Consider the following 18,643-nt stretch of genomic DNA (forward strand, 5'->3'; position numbering starts at 1 on the left):
GTCTTTCATTTTGATGCATCCTGAAGAATTTTACATGCTGCTCTCATCCGTGATATCATCAGTCCTAAGAAATCAGGACGAAAAATATTATGTGCTTTACAATCTTGTCTTATAAACCTATGAGAGATGTTCATGTTATGATCTCCTTTATCTATTCAGGAACATTAAAGCAGAAAGAGATAGGTTGCTTTTTCCAAGGTCACTTTTAGCTCTCACAGTTCCAAATCCTTGCTGACCTCTCTGAGTGATATCCATTTTCAAGTCACTCCAGGTATCCACTGAAAATAGCTACAATGGTGAATTAATAAGCCATATTTCCTTCTTTTTCTATTTTTCTTTCATGGTGAAAGTGATGTGGACATTTGGAGGCAAAATTTTGCTGTATCTAGACTCTGAGAGAGATAAGATTGCCTTTCTTTTCTTTTTCTTTTTTTAGTCAGCTTGGTGGTGTAGAGGATTGAGTGCTGGCCCTAGAATCGTGAAAACCTGAGTTCAAATCCAATCTCAGATACCAACCAGCTTTGTGACCCTGGGCAAGTCACTTAACTTGCCTCAATTTTGCTATCTGTATAATAATAGCACCTACTCCTTTGGGTTGTTGTGAGGATTAAATGAAATAATAATTTTAAAGCACTTAGCACAGCAGCTGGCACATAGTAAGTGATTAGTAGCCATTAGTATTGTTATCGTGATTATTACTGCTATTTTCCATCTTTATTTTCATAAACTAATCCCACCCCACCATCCTTTATGTCTTCCACTGAAGTCCTACTTTTAGGCTTCCTCATGGGGCAGAGGTAATTGGTTTCTTAGAAAACTGTCAAACAGAATGAAAGTCCTTATAGGAGAGCTTACATGATTTGGTGGCTAGGGCACTGCAAGTGGAATCAGGAAGAGGAAGGTTCAGATCCTGCCTTAGATATTTAGTAACTGTGTGACCTTGGCCAAGTCACTTAATTTCTCTCTTTCTTCAACATCAGTAAGAGGAATAGATTCAATGGCCTTTAAGCTAAAAGTTCCTTTCCACTCCACATGTGTGATTCTGTATTTTTACAATGCTATCAAATTGAAAGATTTCAAGTATGGGTCTAGTCATGGACTATATATCTGACATCTGAGGACTATTTTAATTAAGTTTAGAATGACTCATTACCAAATGACTGGATACCAAATGAACAATATTTTTAACTAGAGTAACTCATCAAACAATCTACCAAAGGAGAAGAAAGATTGATCTGCATTCTGCCTCCTAAATATCCCCACTCTTTTAGGTGAGTGTTGCCTTGTGGAACCCACGCCCTCTGTACCAGTTCCCAGTAATCTCCATACCATATCTCTGGTTCTGGAAAGTTATCTGCTCACCACTCAATGATGTGTTGTCTTCCCATTAGAATGCAGGCATGTTGAGAGCAGGGACTGCCTTCCTTTTTGCTTCTATTTGTATTCCCAGAATGGAGCCATAGTGAGCACTTAATAAATGCCCGCTCTCTATTTCTCTCTCTCTCTCTCTCTCTCTCTCTCTCTCTCTCTCTCTCTCTCTCTCTCTCTCTCTCCCACACTCCTGCGCGCCCTCCCTCCCCCTCTCTCTCTCTCTCTCTCTCTCTCTCTCTCTCTCTCTCTCTCAAAGCTGAAATAAGAAATCCTTGCAGTAAGAGGTATGGTTCTACATAGCAGAGGTTTTATGACTTAGATGCTAATCTGATGATTAATGATTCAATCTCAGGCAATGATACTTCCATTGCTATAGTGTGTGATTCGGGACAATTTACTTCATTTATCAGTATGTGCTTAGTAGCACTATGAGGCAGTGTGGTGGGTATATAGGAAGTTGGACTTGGAGTTTGGAAGACATAGGTTCAAGTTCATCTTATGACTCCTACTAACTGTACAAATCACTTGATGTCTTAGTGCCCTAGGCTACACTAAGACTATGCAGTACATTGTCAAAGGAAGTTCCACACCCATAGCTCCCTTCAGGGATGAAGTCAGAAGTCCAGTTTTTTAGAGTACCTACCACCACTACTACTACAACTACTAGCATGAGTACTACTACTACCACTACCACCATCACCACCACCACCACCACTAACTACTACTACTGCCACTGCTATTACTACCGTTGTTGTTGTTGTCTGTCCTTTATTCTCTAAGAGGACCATGACACGGGGAAGGGAGTGTCATGACATGCGAGTGGTTTGGATTTAAGTGAGAGAGGGCTGTACAAAGTTACCAGCCTCATCCTCTCCTTCGGATTCATCCGAGTCCAGTGACAAGATATAGATTGGGACTAGAGATGGCCTTGGATGCAGTGGGAGACCTTGGCTTTTATAAGCTAAGGTCCTTCCCAGGTCTCAGTTTGTCTGAGGAAATGCCCATTCAGTGATTAAGGCTAGGTAAGAAATGAGGCAAAGAATGGCCTCTTTTACCTAGTCAAAAAAAAAAATCAATCGGGAAGAGGAAGACCCTCAGGGTTTCTGGCCATTACTACTAATAATATTACAACTACCAGTACCACTATTATTAGATGGCTAGCTAGCTTTTATACATCCCTTTTTTGCAAAGAATTTTTCAAATATTATCTCATTTGATCCTTAAAACAACCTTAGAATGTAGGCACTATCATTATCCCCACTTTACAGATAAGGAAACAGAGGCAAACAGAAGTTAAGTGACTTAGTAAATATCTGAGGCCAAATGTGAACTCAAGTCTTTCTTACTCTAGGCCCAGTGCCCTATCTACTGAGCCATCTAGTAACCGTTGTCTCTAGCCGGTGGACTTCATGTTCCTGGGCTCATTTTGGAGTCTGAGGCTGTCAGGAACCTTTAACAGAAGAGTCTCTGTTGCCATTAAGTAAGAGGATAAGAGTATTTTTTCAGCCCTGAAGGATTAGAATATTTCCCTCATTACTGGGTGGAGCTTTCTCAAATCCATCAGTACATTAGCATCTGTGTAAGGCTGAGTCCACCATTTTACATTCATTTAGCTGGAGAGCAGCACGGAAGGGCACTATAGACTAAACAAAACCAAGAAAAGGTATCCATTCTTCTTGGTTTCACTAGTGGGGAGGAAAGAACAGTGGGCTGCTGGGGTGAGAACCATCACAGTGGGTGTGAGGAAATACTGCCTATTAGACATGCGATGAATTACCTTCTTACTTCCACAGATCTTGGGGGCCTGAGCCTTTCTTTGTTCAAGGCAGCCTCTATGGGCTGCTTTCATTTTGTTGTTTGGAGGGGCTGTCGTTTGAATGGTCAGGGAAAGGTACCAATTAAGAATTTGATCCCATCATGAACATGAATCCTTCCTGGCTAAATTAGGGACAATGATTGCACACCCATGCGCAGCAGATGATGTCTAGATGAGATGCACAACCATGCTTCAGGCACCAGGATCAAGCCTTAAGTAACATTAGGCACCACTTCGGTTTTTCTGCTCTGATGGGAATATGGAGACTTATAGGGAGCAAATCCTTCACTGGTCTCCTTCGACATGTTAGTGAACACACAGATGTGTCCAACCTGAATTTCCAACGGAAGTATTTTTTTTTTCCTTTTGAGGCAAAGAGATATCCTTTTTGAAAAATAATGCTATTTACAAACTACAAGAAGGCTGTGTAAAAAACAATGGTTTTGAACAGAATAGTAAAGGTAGAGAGTGTGTATTTTTTTTTTCCACTTCACAATAAAAAGCCACAGTATTACCAGATTAGCACATCTGATTATGAAGAGGAAAAACAAGTTTTTTTGCAGGCTATCAAAGATATCTTGATATCCATAAATACTTTCTCTAAGAAAAGTGTTTTATTTTCTTCTTTGTTTTTGTTTGTTTATTTTTAGAAAGAGTAGGTTTTTGGTTTTTTTTTTTTGGTTTTTTTTTTTCTGGTACAGTATGTTATATTACAGAGGCACTGCAGAGGTGGCATAGTGGGTAAAGGGCTGGACTTTGAATTCTGCTTCAGATAATTCTGACTCTGTGAGAGTCACTTAACTAATCTCACTAGTCTCAGTTTCCTCATCCATAAAATTGGAATGAGAGAGACAGAGACCACGAGACACCATGACAAAAACAGAGAGATGGAATTAGAGAACACTTATTAGGCACTTACAATGTGTCATGCATTGTGCCAAGCCTAGTAATACAAATAAAAATTTAAAAAAGACAGTCCCTCCTCTCAAGGAGCATACAGAGAAATAAGGGAGTAGTATCTACCTCATGGGGTTGTTGTGAGGTTTAAGTGAAATATATTTTTGTTTTGCAAATCTTAAAGATGTATATAATGTTAACTAGTATTATTAGCCTAACCAGCCTGATTCCATGAGTTGCTCAATAGAATCATCAGTGAATAAGCTGGTACCCCAAGCTCTTGAGAGAACTTTCTTTCACCTCTCCAGTGGGTTCCCAAGAAGAGTATACCTAGCCTCGATCATTGTAGCCCAACATTCATGAAAGCCTTTGATGGTTCTAATTATACTCTTGAATATAACACATGCCCTGTGTGCCCCTTTCTCCATCTAAAAAGGCAGAGATAGCTATAGGATTATGCAGTGGGATATTGTTTTTATCCATTTTTGCAATTCTAGTCGCTGAAGCTCTATTAACCATTGTTTTTTGATGACTTTCTTCCTTATCCCTACAGCTGCTGAAACAGGACATTTTAGAAATGTACAAGTGGTTTTATGAGATACATCCAACAGGAAACAGGGCTAAGAGGACATATGAAAATTTTCTTATTCTCTGGAGCCTGATTTCCTTTCTCAGGTGTAGCTTTTTCAACTTTTGTAATGGATGAAAGACTCTCAAATCTTGCTTTTCCTCTACAGAGTATAATATACTTTACGGTGAGCTCTCCTAAACTCTTGTCCTGGATCAAAAACGAATCAATCCTCAAGTCCCTGCAGCCTTTTGCCAAGTGGCACTACATTGAACGTGATCTTGCAATGTTCAGCATTAACATCGACGACGATTATGTTCCGTGTCTTCAAGGGATAACCAGAGCAAGCTACTGTAATGTGTATCTGGAATGGATTCAGTTTTGTGCACACAAAAGACGAGAGGTACGTGGGGATGTATGTGTAGCAAGGTCAGGTTTCACAGCATTACGGGCAGAGAACACAATTGCAGTATGCTTACTGAATTCATTGTTTTTATATAGTTGATTTTATTTAGGTAGAAGAGATTAACACTTGAGTAATTTCAAGAAGTGGTATACCATAGTGGATGCAGGGCACTAGGTGGCACCACAGTGCCAGACCTGGAGTCAGGAAGATCTGAGTTCAAATCCAGTCTTGGACATTTACTAGCTGTGTGACCCTGGGCAAGTCACTTAACCCTGTTTGCCTCAGTTTCCTCATCTATAAAATGAGCTGGAGAAGGAAATGGCAAACCGCTCCAGTATCTCTGCCAAGAAAACCCCAAATCGGGTCACAGAGAGTTGGACATGACTTCAATAACTGAGCAGCAACATAGGATAGTGGATAGGATAGTGGAGTCAGGACAATTTAGCTTGGAGTCCTGCCCTCTGACATACAATGGCTATGTGACCCTGGACAAATAATTTCATTTCTCATTGCTACAGGTGACTTTCTAAGACTACAAGTTTCAGAGTAAGTGCTATCCTGCATTGATAGAGGAAATTTCCTCACTGAGAATTCCCTATCCCAATAAAATCACAGTTTAGGTGAAAAAATGATTTTCAAAAATCATTAGTTATAATATAATGAAAGGATGAATATAGCAGCCTTCCCCACCCCCTACACCTTTGTGCAGAAATCAGGTATCTTAGGGCCACTGTAGTTTGCCGTCTTCATCAACTTTATCCTTGAAACTTGTTTTTAAATCCTACTGTCAAAGTGTATTTCTGCTAAAATCTATCTTCAGCTCGATTTGCCAATTAGTGCAATTAATGACACATCATTTATTATCACAGATCTGCAGATCCTATGACCTAATTTACTACTTTGGTACCACTATGACTAGGGCTGCTGGATGGCTTAGTGGGCAACATGCTGGGCCTGAAGGCAGGAAAACTTGAATTCAAATCCAGCCTCAGACATTTACTAGCTGTGTGACTTAGGGCAAGTTACTTAACCTCCATTTGCCTAATCCACTAGAGAATTAAATCGCAAATCACTCCAGTATCTTTGCCCAGAAAACTCCATAGGGGGTCATGAAGAGTTGGACACAACCGAACAACCACTGTGACTATTTCATATGGGCTCTATTGTTTATATACTGGGGTTAATTCTGGAATGGAATGATGTCCCTTAGCCATGAGACAAAGAAAATGGTGTGTGTGTGTGTGTGTGTGTGTATACATATATGTATGTGTATGCATATGTATATACCTATACACATACCTCCCCAAATATACACATATGTATGTATAGACATAGACAAATTCACATATGCCTATAAATACATGTGTATATATATATATATGTGTGTGTGTTTATAGAAATGTCCACATATATAAAAAATGAAAAAAAGCATGAAAGCATAGCTTGAAAGTCCATTTTCGCTATGCTTCTTCTGAAAAACCAAGGCTTTGAGTAGGGGAGAAAGGAAGAGGAGCCTAATAGTTTCAAGTTCAGGACAACTTCAGCAAAGAATAAAAGTATGGGGGAAGGGGAAGGTTATCAATCAGTAAGCATCTATTAAGCTCCTACTGTGTGCTAGTGTTCTATTCACTGTACTAAGTGTTGAGTATACAAAGAAAGGCAAAAACATTCTCTTGCCTTTAATAACCTAACATTGTAATAGAGGATAGAATATACACACATATGCATGTGTGTATATATATATATATATATGTATGTATGTATGTATATGTATACATGATATGTTAACATTAGAAGGAATAATATAACCTCCAGTGAGTAACCGTATAATCTTTATGGTCTCATCCAGCTCAACTTGTCCCACGATGATTAGCAAGGCCTGCGCTACATCTCAGTAACAAATGCTTATTGATTAGCAATGAGGAAACTTGTTCTCATCAGAGTAGCCAGTCTCACGGGTCACAGTGGTTTCTCCCAACCAAGCTGTGGTCTGTGAGTGATCATCTTGATGGCCAGCCCAGAAATCCCAGCTGGTAAACTCGGCGAATTGCAAGCCTCGTGTCTTTGCTCTTTGGTTGAAGGAGTTCTTTTTCTTGCAAAAGATATCCCGCCATTATGTGAATCATTTAAGATCTTCTGACAGAAACTGTCTTTGCAAGAAGATATTTATTTGTAGATTGTGTAATTGGAGCTAATGCAGAGGACTTCCCACTGAAAGAGAATTCAGTATTTTTTTGGGTGTGTGTGCTTAAATAAGGTTCTCGTTTCCCAATGAGGAGACCACGATTATAAGCCCCACCCCCCAGGTACTGTTAATGTGAGTATTCAAAGGAGTCCTACTAATCTTTACCAAATTCATACCCACCTCATACACTGAGTATTTTTTGGGGGGGGGTAAATAATAACCAATTTATTAATTAGGCTAGTAAATAATCAATAAATTAATGGCCTGTGGTTTTTCTCAGAAACCAAAGAGCACACTGAGTATTTTTAGATTAAGAGTCCACATTTGGAGCTTCAATAAGGTGAGAACCAATAGGACTTGAGTACCCATATTAACTTTCAAAACCTCCTTCTCCCCAAATGACCACCCCCTTTGTAGTCCCTTTAAGTTTTAGCCATATCCGACAATGAAATGTACTCAATAATAAGGTGGTAAGATCCCTATTACTTGAGGTATTCAAGCAGATATTAGGTGATCATCTCTCAGGGATGCTACTGTAGGGGTTTTTGCATTTTTTGGTTGATTGGGTTAAAGCATCTCAAAAGTCTCAACTCTAAATTCTATAGTTCTGTGCATATAAATAAATTTTCTAGCATAGTAGAGTTTGTTGTTGTAGGTTCATTTTGCAAGTAAAATGATCCTTCTTGTTTCTCAACTTTTACAGCATTTGGACAGTGATGAGGACTCTCCTTTGGTTACTCTTTCCTTTGCCCTGTGCATCATGGGAAGGCGAGCTCTTGGAACTGCCTCACACAACATGGCCTTCAGGTAACTAGAGGAAATGACGGGAATCTTCTTGACTATTTGGGGCACTTGTGTGGATGCTACATTTTCTCTGCAGACATTAAGGGGATATTGCGACCATTTTAAGCTGGAGTGGGAAGGGGAAAAAAAGTGGAGATTTTGCTTTGTTTTTAAGGTAGGCTTTTTGTATTGGTTAGAAAGCTATTGACTAGATTGGTTTGAAGGACTGGAGATATATAGATAGAGATATTTGCACTGATTAATAGGTTTTTAGAAGGACATCATGGATAGAACACTAGATCAATGGGCAGGAAGAAGTAGGCTCAAATACGGCCTTTAATATTTACTAGTTGTGTAAGTCTAGATAAATCGCTTAACCTCTATTAGCCTCATGACCTATAATATCCTTTCCAGTTTTAAATCTTTTATACTATTATCTACCAATTCATAGATGGGTTGAAATCTGCGTTGGCAAGAAAAATTCTCATACCAGGAGTTCTCCCACACTGATAAAATCAAAGATCCTTTACTCATTTGCCTATTAGGTTGTTAACAAATGAATTTTTTTCCTATACCAATTTGAGTTTAATAATTCCCTTCTAATTTAAATCATATTTGAAGATCAAGTGATATTAATTTTCCTTTCCCAGCCCTGTCCCTACACTCCACACTCAAAGATTGCTATTAAAGAAATAGTTTAGAGTTGGTCTCAATGAGAGATCCAAATGTTCCTAGCTATACCAAGCACTCACATGTGCCCATATTTCCTGGGACTTGATTTCTGGCTTTTTAGATGTATGAAACACACCCATCCCCATGTATCTTGGAAGATACCAAGTGAAATCTATCCCTGGAAAAAAAAATTAACACCGGTGAATATGCATATAAATTGCTGGGGGATGTATCAGAACAAAAGATGTCACTTTGCAAAGAGCTAATGGGTCCAAAAGGAAAGTAAATATATTTTGCTATTCACTGAGGAATACTAATAATGATGATAGCTCCATTTCCTCTGCCCCCACACCACTCCTCACTTCTTGGCCTGGCACAATAATCAGTCACAATCTTCTGAAAAGGCGTCACATGTATATTAATTTGCAATCTTTGTAACTTCTCAAACCCCAGACTCCCTTCCTGGCCATCACTCCCATAGACAAGTTAACTTCTATTTGAATATAAGCCCCTTACGGGCAGGAGCTGTCTTTATTTCTGATTAGCACAGTGCCTAGCACATAGTGAAAAGTTAATAAAAACCTTTTTTTTTTCATTTATCCACATAATGCTTTTAAGGTTGCTAAGCAATTTATGTAATTAATTGGCTATTCACAAAAACTCTGTGAATGAAGTGGGAAGGTGAGCTCTCAGAATCGCTGTGCATAACTGGCCTTCGGGTAACTAGAGGAGAAACAATTAGAGTTTTCTGAGCTGCTTGGGGCAGCTGTGTGGATGCCCCATTTCCTCTCAGACCTTAAAGGGACATTGTGTTATCTTCATTGTTTTTGTTGTTGAGTCATTTGTCTGACTCTTCATGATCCTATTTGAGGTTTTCTTAGCAAGTGTACTGGAGTGGTTTGCCACTTCCTTCTCCAGCTCATTTTACAGATGAGGAAATTGAGGCAAACAGGGTTAAGTGACTTAACCAGGGTCACATAGCTAGCAAGTGTCTGAGGCTGGATTTGAACTCATGAAGATGAGTCTTCCTGACTCCAGGCCTGATGCTTTATCCACTGTGCCACTTAGCTGCCCTATCTTCATTGCACAGATGAGTAAAATGATACTAGGAAATTAATAAATAGTTCTTTTTTATTTTATTTCATTTTTTATTTATTTTTATTTAATTTTTATTTATTTATTAAAAGTCATTCAATTCAATAAATATTTATTAAATGTCTGTTATATATGATGCATTGTGTTAGATACTGAGGTTACAAACATAAAAATGGCACAGTCCATGCCCACAAGAGGCTGACCATCTACTAGGGGGATATGACATGCTCGTAAATAAAATAAGAGGTAGGAAACAATGGTCATGAAACACAGATACAGACAACATACTCTAAGAAAAACTAATGGGGGAGAAGACACTTTCACTAGCATCCAACAGGAGAGGAGGAGACTACCTAATGCACATGCAATTCAAAAAGCAAGTTCCGTAGGGCTCCTAGCCAAAGCTCTTTGGGGGTGGTACATCCTCTGAGAACCACTGATTTCGGGGAACTAAACTCAAGTTATACTGGGTAAATTTACCCTAGGTTAGTCAGCAAATGAGTTCTCCTGTTGTTTCATGTCCCTAGTTTGTGGGTTATTCAAATAAGGTACACATCCCTTGCAGGCAAAAGGTAGTTGTCTCTTCTCTGGGTCCCCTGTAACCTAGCCAACCACCTCATGCGAATGGAGAAACGTTGTAATGTATTTTTTTTCCTCTTATAAAGTCCTTGCTAAAAGGGATTATAAATTATCAGTCTGCTATAATTCAGTAGTGGCAACCTGTTAGGTGAAAGAGGTTGTAAATTGTGGACTGATAAGGAGGCAGGCTAACTTCCTGCTATCATTTTATGTTGTAATTTCACTCTGGGAAAAGCAGTTGCTAAGTGTCAATAAGAATGAGGAGGTAATAAAGGATGAGGAGAGCAGTTTATTTCATCATCAACCTTTCAAGTCTTGCATCCCAGCACCTCCTACCTTTCTCTGTGTATGAGGAAAGCCAAATCTCTTGCCTTTAATATGTTCCATTAGGGTATATTCTAGACATATTCTTTCCCTCCATCTTGCAACCTCCCCAAACCCCAACAAATTACAAACAAGCCAACCTACCAGCAGGACAAATATCTTCTCAGTCTTCACAGAGAGTATCCTGATCATGAACAAATAAGATGATTGTTCAAGATTGCAGGAAGTCATTCACAGATTTCCTAAAACAGTATGATGTCTGCTCAGAACATTGCTCTTATTGAAACCACACACAGATACAAGGTAATGTAGAAAGGGGCCAATAACAAAGAATCTGAGTTTTTTGCAGGGACCAAACAGTCTGAGAGGCAGCAGAATGCTCTCTGTGGTATTTCAACAAAGTAGTTAAGAAGACATCATAACAAGCTAGCTTTTCATCATTTTAAGGAGTTTTTCTCAAAAATTTTATTTTGTAACTGCTTCCCACTTAAAGGTAAACAGATGCATTTTACAGCATTTCACTCTTTTGTTTCATATCTCAAATGTTTTCAAAGACTACTTTAATACCTTTCTCTTTGAACACCTCATTCAGAATATGTCAGGTCCATGCTTTTCATTTGTTGCTCTCCTTTCATTTTCTCTTGATTGAGCAGTATGCTTGCTGGCTGCTTCTTTTATTATTTTTAAAATTCAATTTCAATGGGATTTTCTTTATTTTCTTCACTTTCATGCCCTAAAATAAGTCAATTCCACTTGTTTGTTTCCAAATGTTGTGAGGTTTGGAAAGACCTCAAGGTTATTGACAATGCACTGAGGACTTTCAGGGAATGATTAAAATAACCGTGGCTGCTACAGCTTGATGAGACCCGCACCATTCTGGAGTCCCATGATGTGGTTTAATTTTTCTCTTTAACTCAAAAAAAGGTTGTTCCTTATCTGTTGTTCCTAGACAAGACTGTCTATGTTTCTTAACCACAGCATCATCTAAGGCAAGGATTCTTAACCTAAGACATACAGACCCTACTAGATCTGTGGAGAGATTTCAGGGGGTCCATGAACTTAGATGGAAAAGAAATATACATATTTATTTTCACTAATTTTTGGTTTACCCCATAATCCTATACAATTTATTTTATGTATTTAAAAGCATTATTCTGAGAAGAAATCCACGGGCTTCACCAGACTGCCAAAAGGAGTCCATAATACACAGAAAAGGTGAAGACCTGACCTAAAGCATGTTTTCTGTCTACTGCCTGCCACCATTAGAAGAAAAAAAAAGTCAGATCCACCATGTTTTTGGAGCATATCCAATGCATCTAGTTTTGATAGTGCTTCACCACAAAGAATACATTGTCTTTTGGGAAGTTCAGTCTATGGGCCTTGCCCGAAATGTACTTTGTGGGAAATAAGTTATGTTATGGTCATACACTGAATTTCATACAGTTATCAGTTGATCTGAGAATACTCAGTCCTAGGCATGAATAAGCTAAGTGTTTTCTAGGTTCACTAAAGTAGATCTCAGTCATTTAGTGATGAAAGCCTGGGTCCTCTTATTCCCTACAGCCTTATTACAATGTTATTTCCCCCCCCACCCCAGGCATTCCTCAATAAAATAAGGCACCCCATTTACAAAATCAGGAAGGACTAATAAAATGACATGGAAGTCATAATAAACCACAAACTGAATGAAACTGTGCAAAGGAGTGTTGCTATTTAAAATACTACTGTGATACTGGAATGTTTTAACATAGGTGGAAAATGTAAAACTGTAGAAGCAGACAGGGCAGGCCCTTATTTTAAAGTCTACCAAGTGTGGGGAAAACTGGAAAAGTAATAAAATTATTTATAAGGATGGAATAATTCTCATGAGAAGTCAAAGGAGTTGGTGTCACTTAGCTTGGAGGTTAAGAAATTACTTGATTATCATTTCCAAATACATGACAGGTTATTTAATGAGTTGGATGCTGCCCAGTTCTTGGTCTATAAAGGAAGAAAAAAGCAGATAAATGGGCATTTTGTAAAAATAAAATCAAGGGTGGCTTTTTTTGTTTGTTTGGTTGGGTTTTTTTACATCAAGGAGGATTCTGTAATGCAAGAGACTTCCAGCATTTCAATTCAGTTCAACAAACATTTAAATTCTTACTAAGGTGTTAAATTCTAGGGATACAGAGAAAAAAAAATTTACAATCCACATCCCCCAGGAACATTCTACTAAGAAAATAAATGGTTTGTCTTTATTCACCCTATAAGATCTTCCAGAAATAGAATTGAAAAATTAATCAACCGTACATGGTTTAAATAAAGTATTGGTAATCAGAGATATGTGTGTCAAATGTTGACCTATCAGGCTATTTTACCTACAACACTATTTCTCTGAGGATTGCAATAACTATTCTCCCACTCCTGACTTGTAGCATGGATTTTCATCAGAACGAAGGAAAGGATAGTTCCTTTGTGATGGGGAATGGGGTTCTGGTCCTTTCTACTGAGCCATTACAGTGGCAAACACTGGGTTCAGGGTATGATAGTCCAAGGTCAAGAGTGTTAGGTGCTGAAGATACAAATACAAGGGATGAAGCAATCACAATTGGCAAGGGCTACATTTTAACTGGAGACAAGTATATATAACAATATGTGTGGCATAAATATAAAGTGAAAAAATACAAACATATACAGAGTCATTAAAAACGAGATGGGGCACTTGCAGCTGGAGGAATCAAGAAAGATTCCTGGCAGATGATGGTGCCTGAGCTGCATTCGTCTGAAAGGAAGAGTGGGGCTCCCTAAGTTGGGGTTGGAGGCAGAGTGTCTTATCTCTTCAGCAAACGACAATCAGAATTCAAGTTTAGAATTTAGGTTGCTGTCATTAGACTGGACTATGCTTGCCAGTGTCCTTACTGGTGTCCTAATTAGAGTTCATTCTACGAGTTAAAGGAAGTCAGAATAGCTCCAGTTGTATGACTGCTATCTTTGCATAGTAATTCTAACACATGAGAGAAAGTTAAAAACTGGATCATTATTTGGCTTGACTTTCAGAGCCACCATATAACAGGAATCTAGCTTTAGACTTGGAAGGGGCCTTAGCCATCAAGTTCTATCCCCTAATTTTAGAGATGAGGGAACCAAGGCCTGAAGAGATTGAGAGACTCGCCCAGAGTCCCACAGCAAGTCAGTATCAGTGAATGGTCTAGTAAATATCCTGCATTAGTGTTCTAAGAAGAAAAAAATTTATGGATTGATTTTTTTATACAGAAACGTCTGTAGTTTATCAATTCACAGTGTGTGGTGAAGATTATTGGGATAGGAATTTGACTTCCCCAAGTAAGGGAAGTCTGTAATCTTAGAGAGTTGTTAGAGAGGGCATTGAGGTCAGTGGTCATAGGGTCACACAGTATATGTCAGTGAGAGACTTGAACTCAGGTCTTCTTGGCTCTAAGGCTAGCATTGTCTGTATTCACTATATTATGCTATCTCTTCAGGTGATATTGATCTAAAAAGTGGGAAATTCCTGATGACTCAAATCAAGCAAATTGATTAAGAGTTTTCCTCCCACAATGGTCAATAGAGTCATAAGACATTTAACTACTGTACCTCAGACTCTGAGTAACTAAGACATTAAAGCATATACAGTGGGTATGCTATTAACATGAATGGCTAAAGACAAAAAAAGGAAAGGAAGAGGGAAGGAAGAAGTGAAAAGAAAGAAAAAAGAAGGATGAGAAAAGGAAGGAGGAGAGGGAAAAAGGGAGGAGGGAAGGTGAAAAACCAAAGAGAGAGAAAAAAAACAAAAAAGAGGGGAAAAAAATCTCTGTCCCCAGAGAGGTTATATTCTACCTCTTTTGAGACTCATTGTTATTTCCACAGACATATTGGTCAATGAGCTTCTCCTGGGCAGTGAGTTTTCTTTGGTAGTCTTTCTGTTAAGTCAGACATGATACACATGTTTGCTTTGTTCTCTATCTATATGAGATTAGAAATCATTAATAAGGAGACCCATATTCCAGTCCAAGAGATTCAGATTATATCGTCTCTCCAGAAGTGATTTACAGAGATTTGTACATGGTTTGCAAGTATCTCATTTACTAATCAGTAAACATGGGTAAACCCAGACTGTAAATCAGACTTAATTGTGTGCATATGTTCTCTAAGCTTTCCATTTAAAGGATTGTGCTAGAGCAGAAGGCTCTGCACAACCTGCAAATGCTTTTGTATATTGGCAGCATTCAGAAATTAACTAACATGATTAAATTGATTATTGTGTTAGCAGTCCCATAGAGGGACATGAAGAAATCTTTGCATCATCAGGGCTCTTTCATATGACGCCTGAGGCACATGAAAGCCTGAACCCACACATTCAACCCATTGTGGCTGCCCATCAACCCACATCTGCAATGTCCACCCTCCCTCCTGTTTGAACTTGTTTGAACTGGGCCCTCTACCCAGAGTGGACAAAAAAAAGACCATAGAAAAACCCTAGCTAAGATTAGGCTTTGGAGAGAGAGCAGCATGGTATAACATAAAGAGCAAGGAGAGGAAAACGAGTGGACCTGAGCTCAAATCTCAGGTCACTGCTTATATAACCTGGGCAAGTCCCATAACCTGTCTAAACCTCAGTTTCCTTATATGTAAAGTGAAGGCATTAGATCAGATAATTTTTAAAATCCCCTTCAGCTCTAGATCCTGACTTCACTCTAGGGAAGACTACTAAACTGAAGAAGAGAACAAGGGAACCCAAATGCTAGCTTAGCTGTGTGAGCAAAATGCAGCTGGGACGCAAGCCCTGGCTTAAGGAACTTGGTAAGCAGGAGAAGTAGTAAGCAAAGCTGAATCAGAGTCAGTGGGCCACAAACCAGACAGAGCTGCTCAGAATTCAGAGATATCTAATAGATTGGATTCTGGTGAGGAAGACGAAATGCATTGAATGAAGGCAGAGCTAAGCTCACTTTAGCTAAAAGAAAGTGCTTTTTCTCTGATCGGTGCAATTGTTCAAATGTGTCACCAGGTATTCTTAAATCACTAGCATAATACAGTGACTGTTTGCTGGCTAAAACGTTATCTTAACAAAGGGATAGAAGGGTAAAAGACAGCAGGGCATAGTTAGTGAAAGACTGGCATTGAAATCAAGAAAACTGCCTCTGATTGTGGTATCCTAGCTTGAGAGATGGAAGGGATCTTAGAGGTCATCTATGGCAGTCCAAGTCCCTCATTTTATAGATAAAGAAATTGAGGTCTGATGAGGTTGTGACTTTTCTCACTGGCTAACACCAATTTCTTCCAACTTACGAACTGGATCCCAAACTTACTCCTGGAGTGCTGAGAAAGAGAAGTAAACTGACAACAAAGCAGTGCCAAAGGGTACGGTCCTAAGACAGGAGATGCTTGTTCTAGTCCCATCTCTAGTGTTAACTACTTATACAATGCTTTGCAAGTCATGTGACTTCTCTGAGCTTCACTTTCCTCATCCATAAGTTGAAAGGGTTGGACTACATGACTGCTAAGGGCCCTAACATTCTTTACTTCAGAGGGACTATTCCTTTTAATAAGCCTTCATTCAGTTGGGGCTGTGGTTATACATTTGTTCCTGGGAAGCTAAATACTACTGTTCTAATAGTGTAATATCAAAGCAAAATCAATTAAAAAAACAACCTTTTCAAGTTAAAAACAAAAACAAAAACCCACATCCAAGTATCAGCTGTTTATCATTTCTTTATTGCCTCTAGAATAAAATATAAATTCTTCTGTTTGACATTTAAGCGTCTTTACAATCTGACCCCTTCCTACCTTTCCAAACTTCTTACACCCCTCCATATTTACTGCAGTCCAGCCATGCTGTCCTACCTGTTGTTCCATAGTCCATCTCATCTCCCAGCACCCGGTGCTGTCCACCATGCCTGGAGTACAAGCCTTCCTCACCTCTCTGCCTCTTAGAATCCCTGATTTCAAGACTAACATAATCACCACCTTCTACAAGAAGCTATTTTTGTGATACCCACACCACTTCCCCCACCTCCCCTCATACTCCAAACTAGCCTGTATTCATTACGTATACTATATATACATATGTATGTATGTATGTATATTTTTTTTTAAAAAATAGGGTGTCCCAAAAGTATTAATGTGGGCAGCTAGGTGGCCCAGTGGGTAGAGATCCAGGCCTGGAGTCAGGAAGATGTGAGTTCAAATCCAGCCTCAGACACGTTCTAGCTGTGTGATTCTGGGCAAGTTACTTAACCTTTTGTAACAACAATGTTACTTGCAGCTGCTGTAGAGGTGTAAGACCAACAACACCAGCACATAGAAGGGCTGCTAGCACAGATTCTTTGATCTGCTTTTCTAAAGAAATCAACTTTAAGGGTTAACAATCTTACTATTAAACATATGTATACCATTGACTTAGTTCAGGGGGAAAAGTCAGCACCCTGAACTTCAGAGCAAATACAAACAGAAATTACAAACATATCAACAGACAGGCTTTTATCTGTCTGACCAAATCATAATACATACATAGTTACCAGAGAGAAGCACCAACATCTGGGTTTTCAAAGCCGGGGTGCTACTTCAGCGGCTACCCAGAGTCTCATCACCAACACTCTTTCAATGAGTGTACCCCCAAAGACAAAGCACTAACCTCTGAGTTTATATATACTTCTTCAGGGTCAAAGGGCATCACAACCATGTGACTCAAACCCATGTGAACTAGGCCTTCCCTTGAAGTAAGCAGGTCATCAAAAACTCCGGATTCAATCAAAGATTTCCAATTGAAACAAAGGCAGGACTCATCAAAGGCACTTGATGGCCTCAGCATTCCAAAAGAGAAGACAACAAAAAGTCCCACCCTAATTACCATTCCACTTTTGTTTGCCTTAGTTTCTTCATCTGTAAAATCAGGATAATAATAGACCCTACTACAAGGTTGTTGTGAGGATCACATGAGATAATCATTGTAAAGTGCTTAGCATAGTGACTGGCACACAGTAAACACTATGTAAATGTTATCTATTATTATCATAACCATCTCTATTATTATTATAACTACTATATTCCATTATGGTATATATTAATACCTTATTAATTATATAGGAAAAACACATAATTAATACATATTAATGTGTTATACACTGTCCATTCCTTTTTCCTTGTGTCTGACTATTCATGACCCCATTTGGGGTTTTCTTGGTAAAGATACTGGAGTGGTTTGCCACTTCCTTCTCCAGCTCATTTCACAGAAGAAGAAACTGAGTCAAACAGGGTTAAATGACTTGCTCAGGGTTACACAACTAGTAAGTTTCTGAGGCCAGAGTTGAACTCAGGAAGTTGAATCTTCCTGACTCCAAGCCAGGCGCTTTATACACCAAGCCACCTAGATGCCCAGTTATTATGTATAATAATATATACATTATCTATAATTATTAATAATCATTATCATTATTGTTGATTTTAGGTGAAAATTGCACTTAAACTTTTGAGACACCTTTTACATGTTTGGACTGTCTTCCTTAAATGTCTTGAAGGCTGGAACTCTTTCCTTTTTGTATTCATGTCCCCAGCACTTAACACAACACTGGCACATAGAATTAATCAATCTCATTAAAGAAGCACATTCTTTCTAGTGGTGTTTCTGTTTAAGAAAAGATTCTGCACATACATGTCTGTTAAGAATTAGGGCTCTATAGATGTTCACGTGTTGCTGGGATATAAATGTGCTTATGTGTTTAAATCTCGTTTTGTTCAGTCTTCCTCAAAAGGTTTTAAAATCTATCTTTAAAGACTTTGTCTTCTCTTTCTTTTTAAATTTTACAAGGCACCTAATTTAGTGCTCTTCACAACTCAATGTGCTCTTTCCTGACTGACTGGCAAAGCCAACAACCTGGATGCCTTTTGTCATTCATAGAGGGCTTTCCCTGGCTATGTGCTGGCTGCTTCACCTTGCTTCCCTCAAATGAACTC

General features: G+C 38.8%; 1 protein-coding gene across 1 annotated transcript in view; it reads left to right on the top strand.

Moving 5' to 3' along the window:
* The window catches only part of PCNX2 (pecanex 2), a 348,308-nt gene that overhangs the window by 303,653 nt on the left and 26,012 nt on the right, over positions 1 to 18,643 (top strand). The window contains exons 27-28 of the mRNA XM_036756504.1: positions 4,822 to 5,055; positions 7,947 to 8,050. Of these exons, the coding sequence (XP_036612399.1) occupies positions 4,822 to 5,055; positions 7,947 to 8,050 (338 nt within the window). The remainder of the gene's footprint in view (positions 1 to 4,821; positions 5,056 to 7,946; positions 8,051 to 18,643) is intronic.

The sequence above is a fragment of the Trichosurus vulpecula genome, chromosome 4 (assembly GCF_011100635.1).
Source record: "Trichosurus vulpecula isolate mTriVul1 chromosome 4, mTriVul1.pri, whole genome shotgun sequence".
Taxonomy (NCBI): Eukaryota; Metazoa; Chordata; class Mammalia; order Diprotodontia; family Phalangeridae; genus Trichosurus; species Trichosurus vulpecula.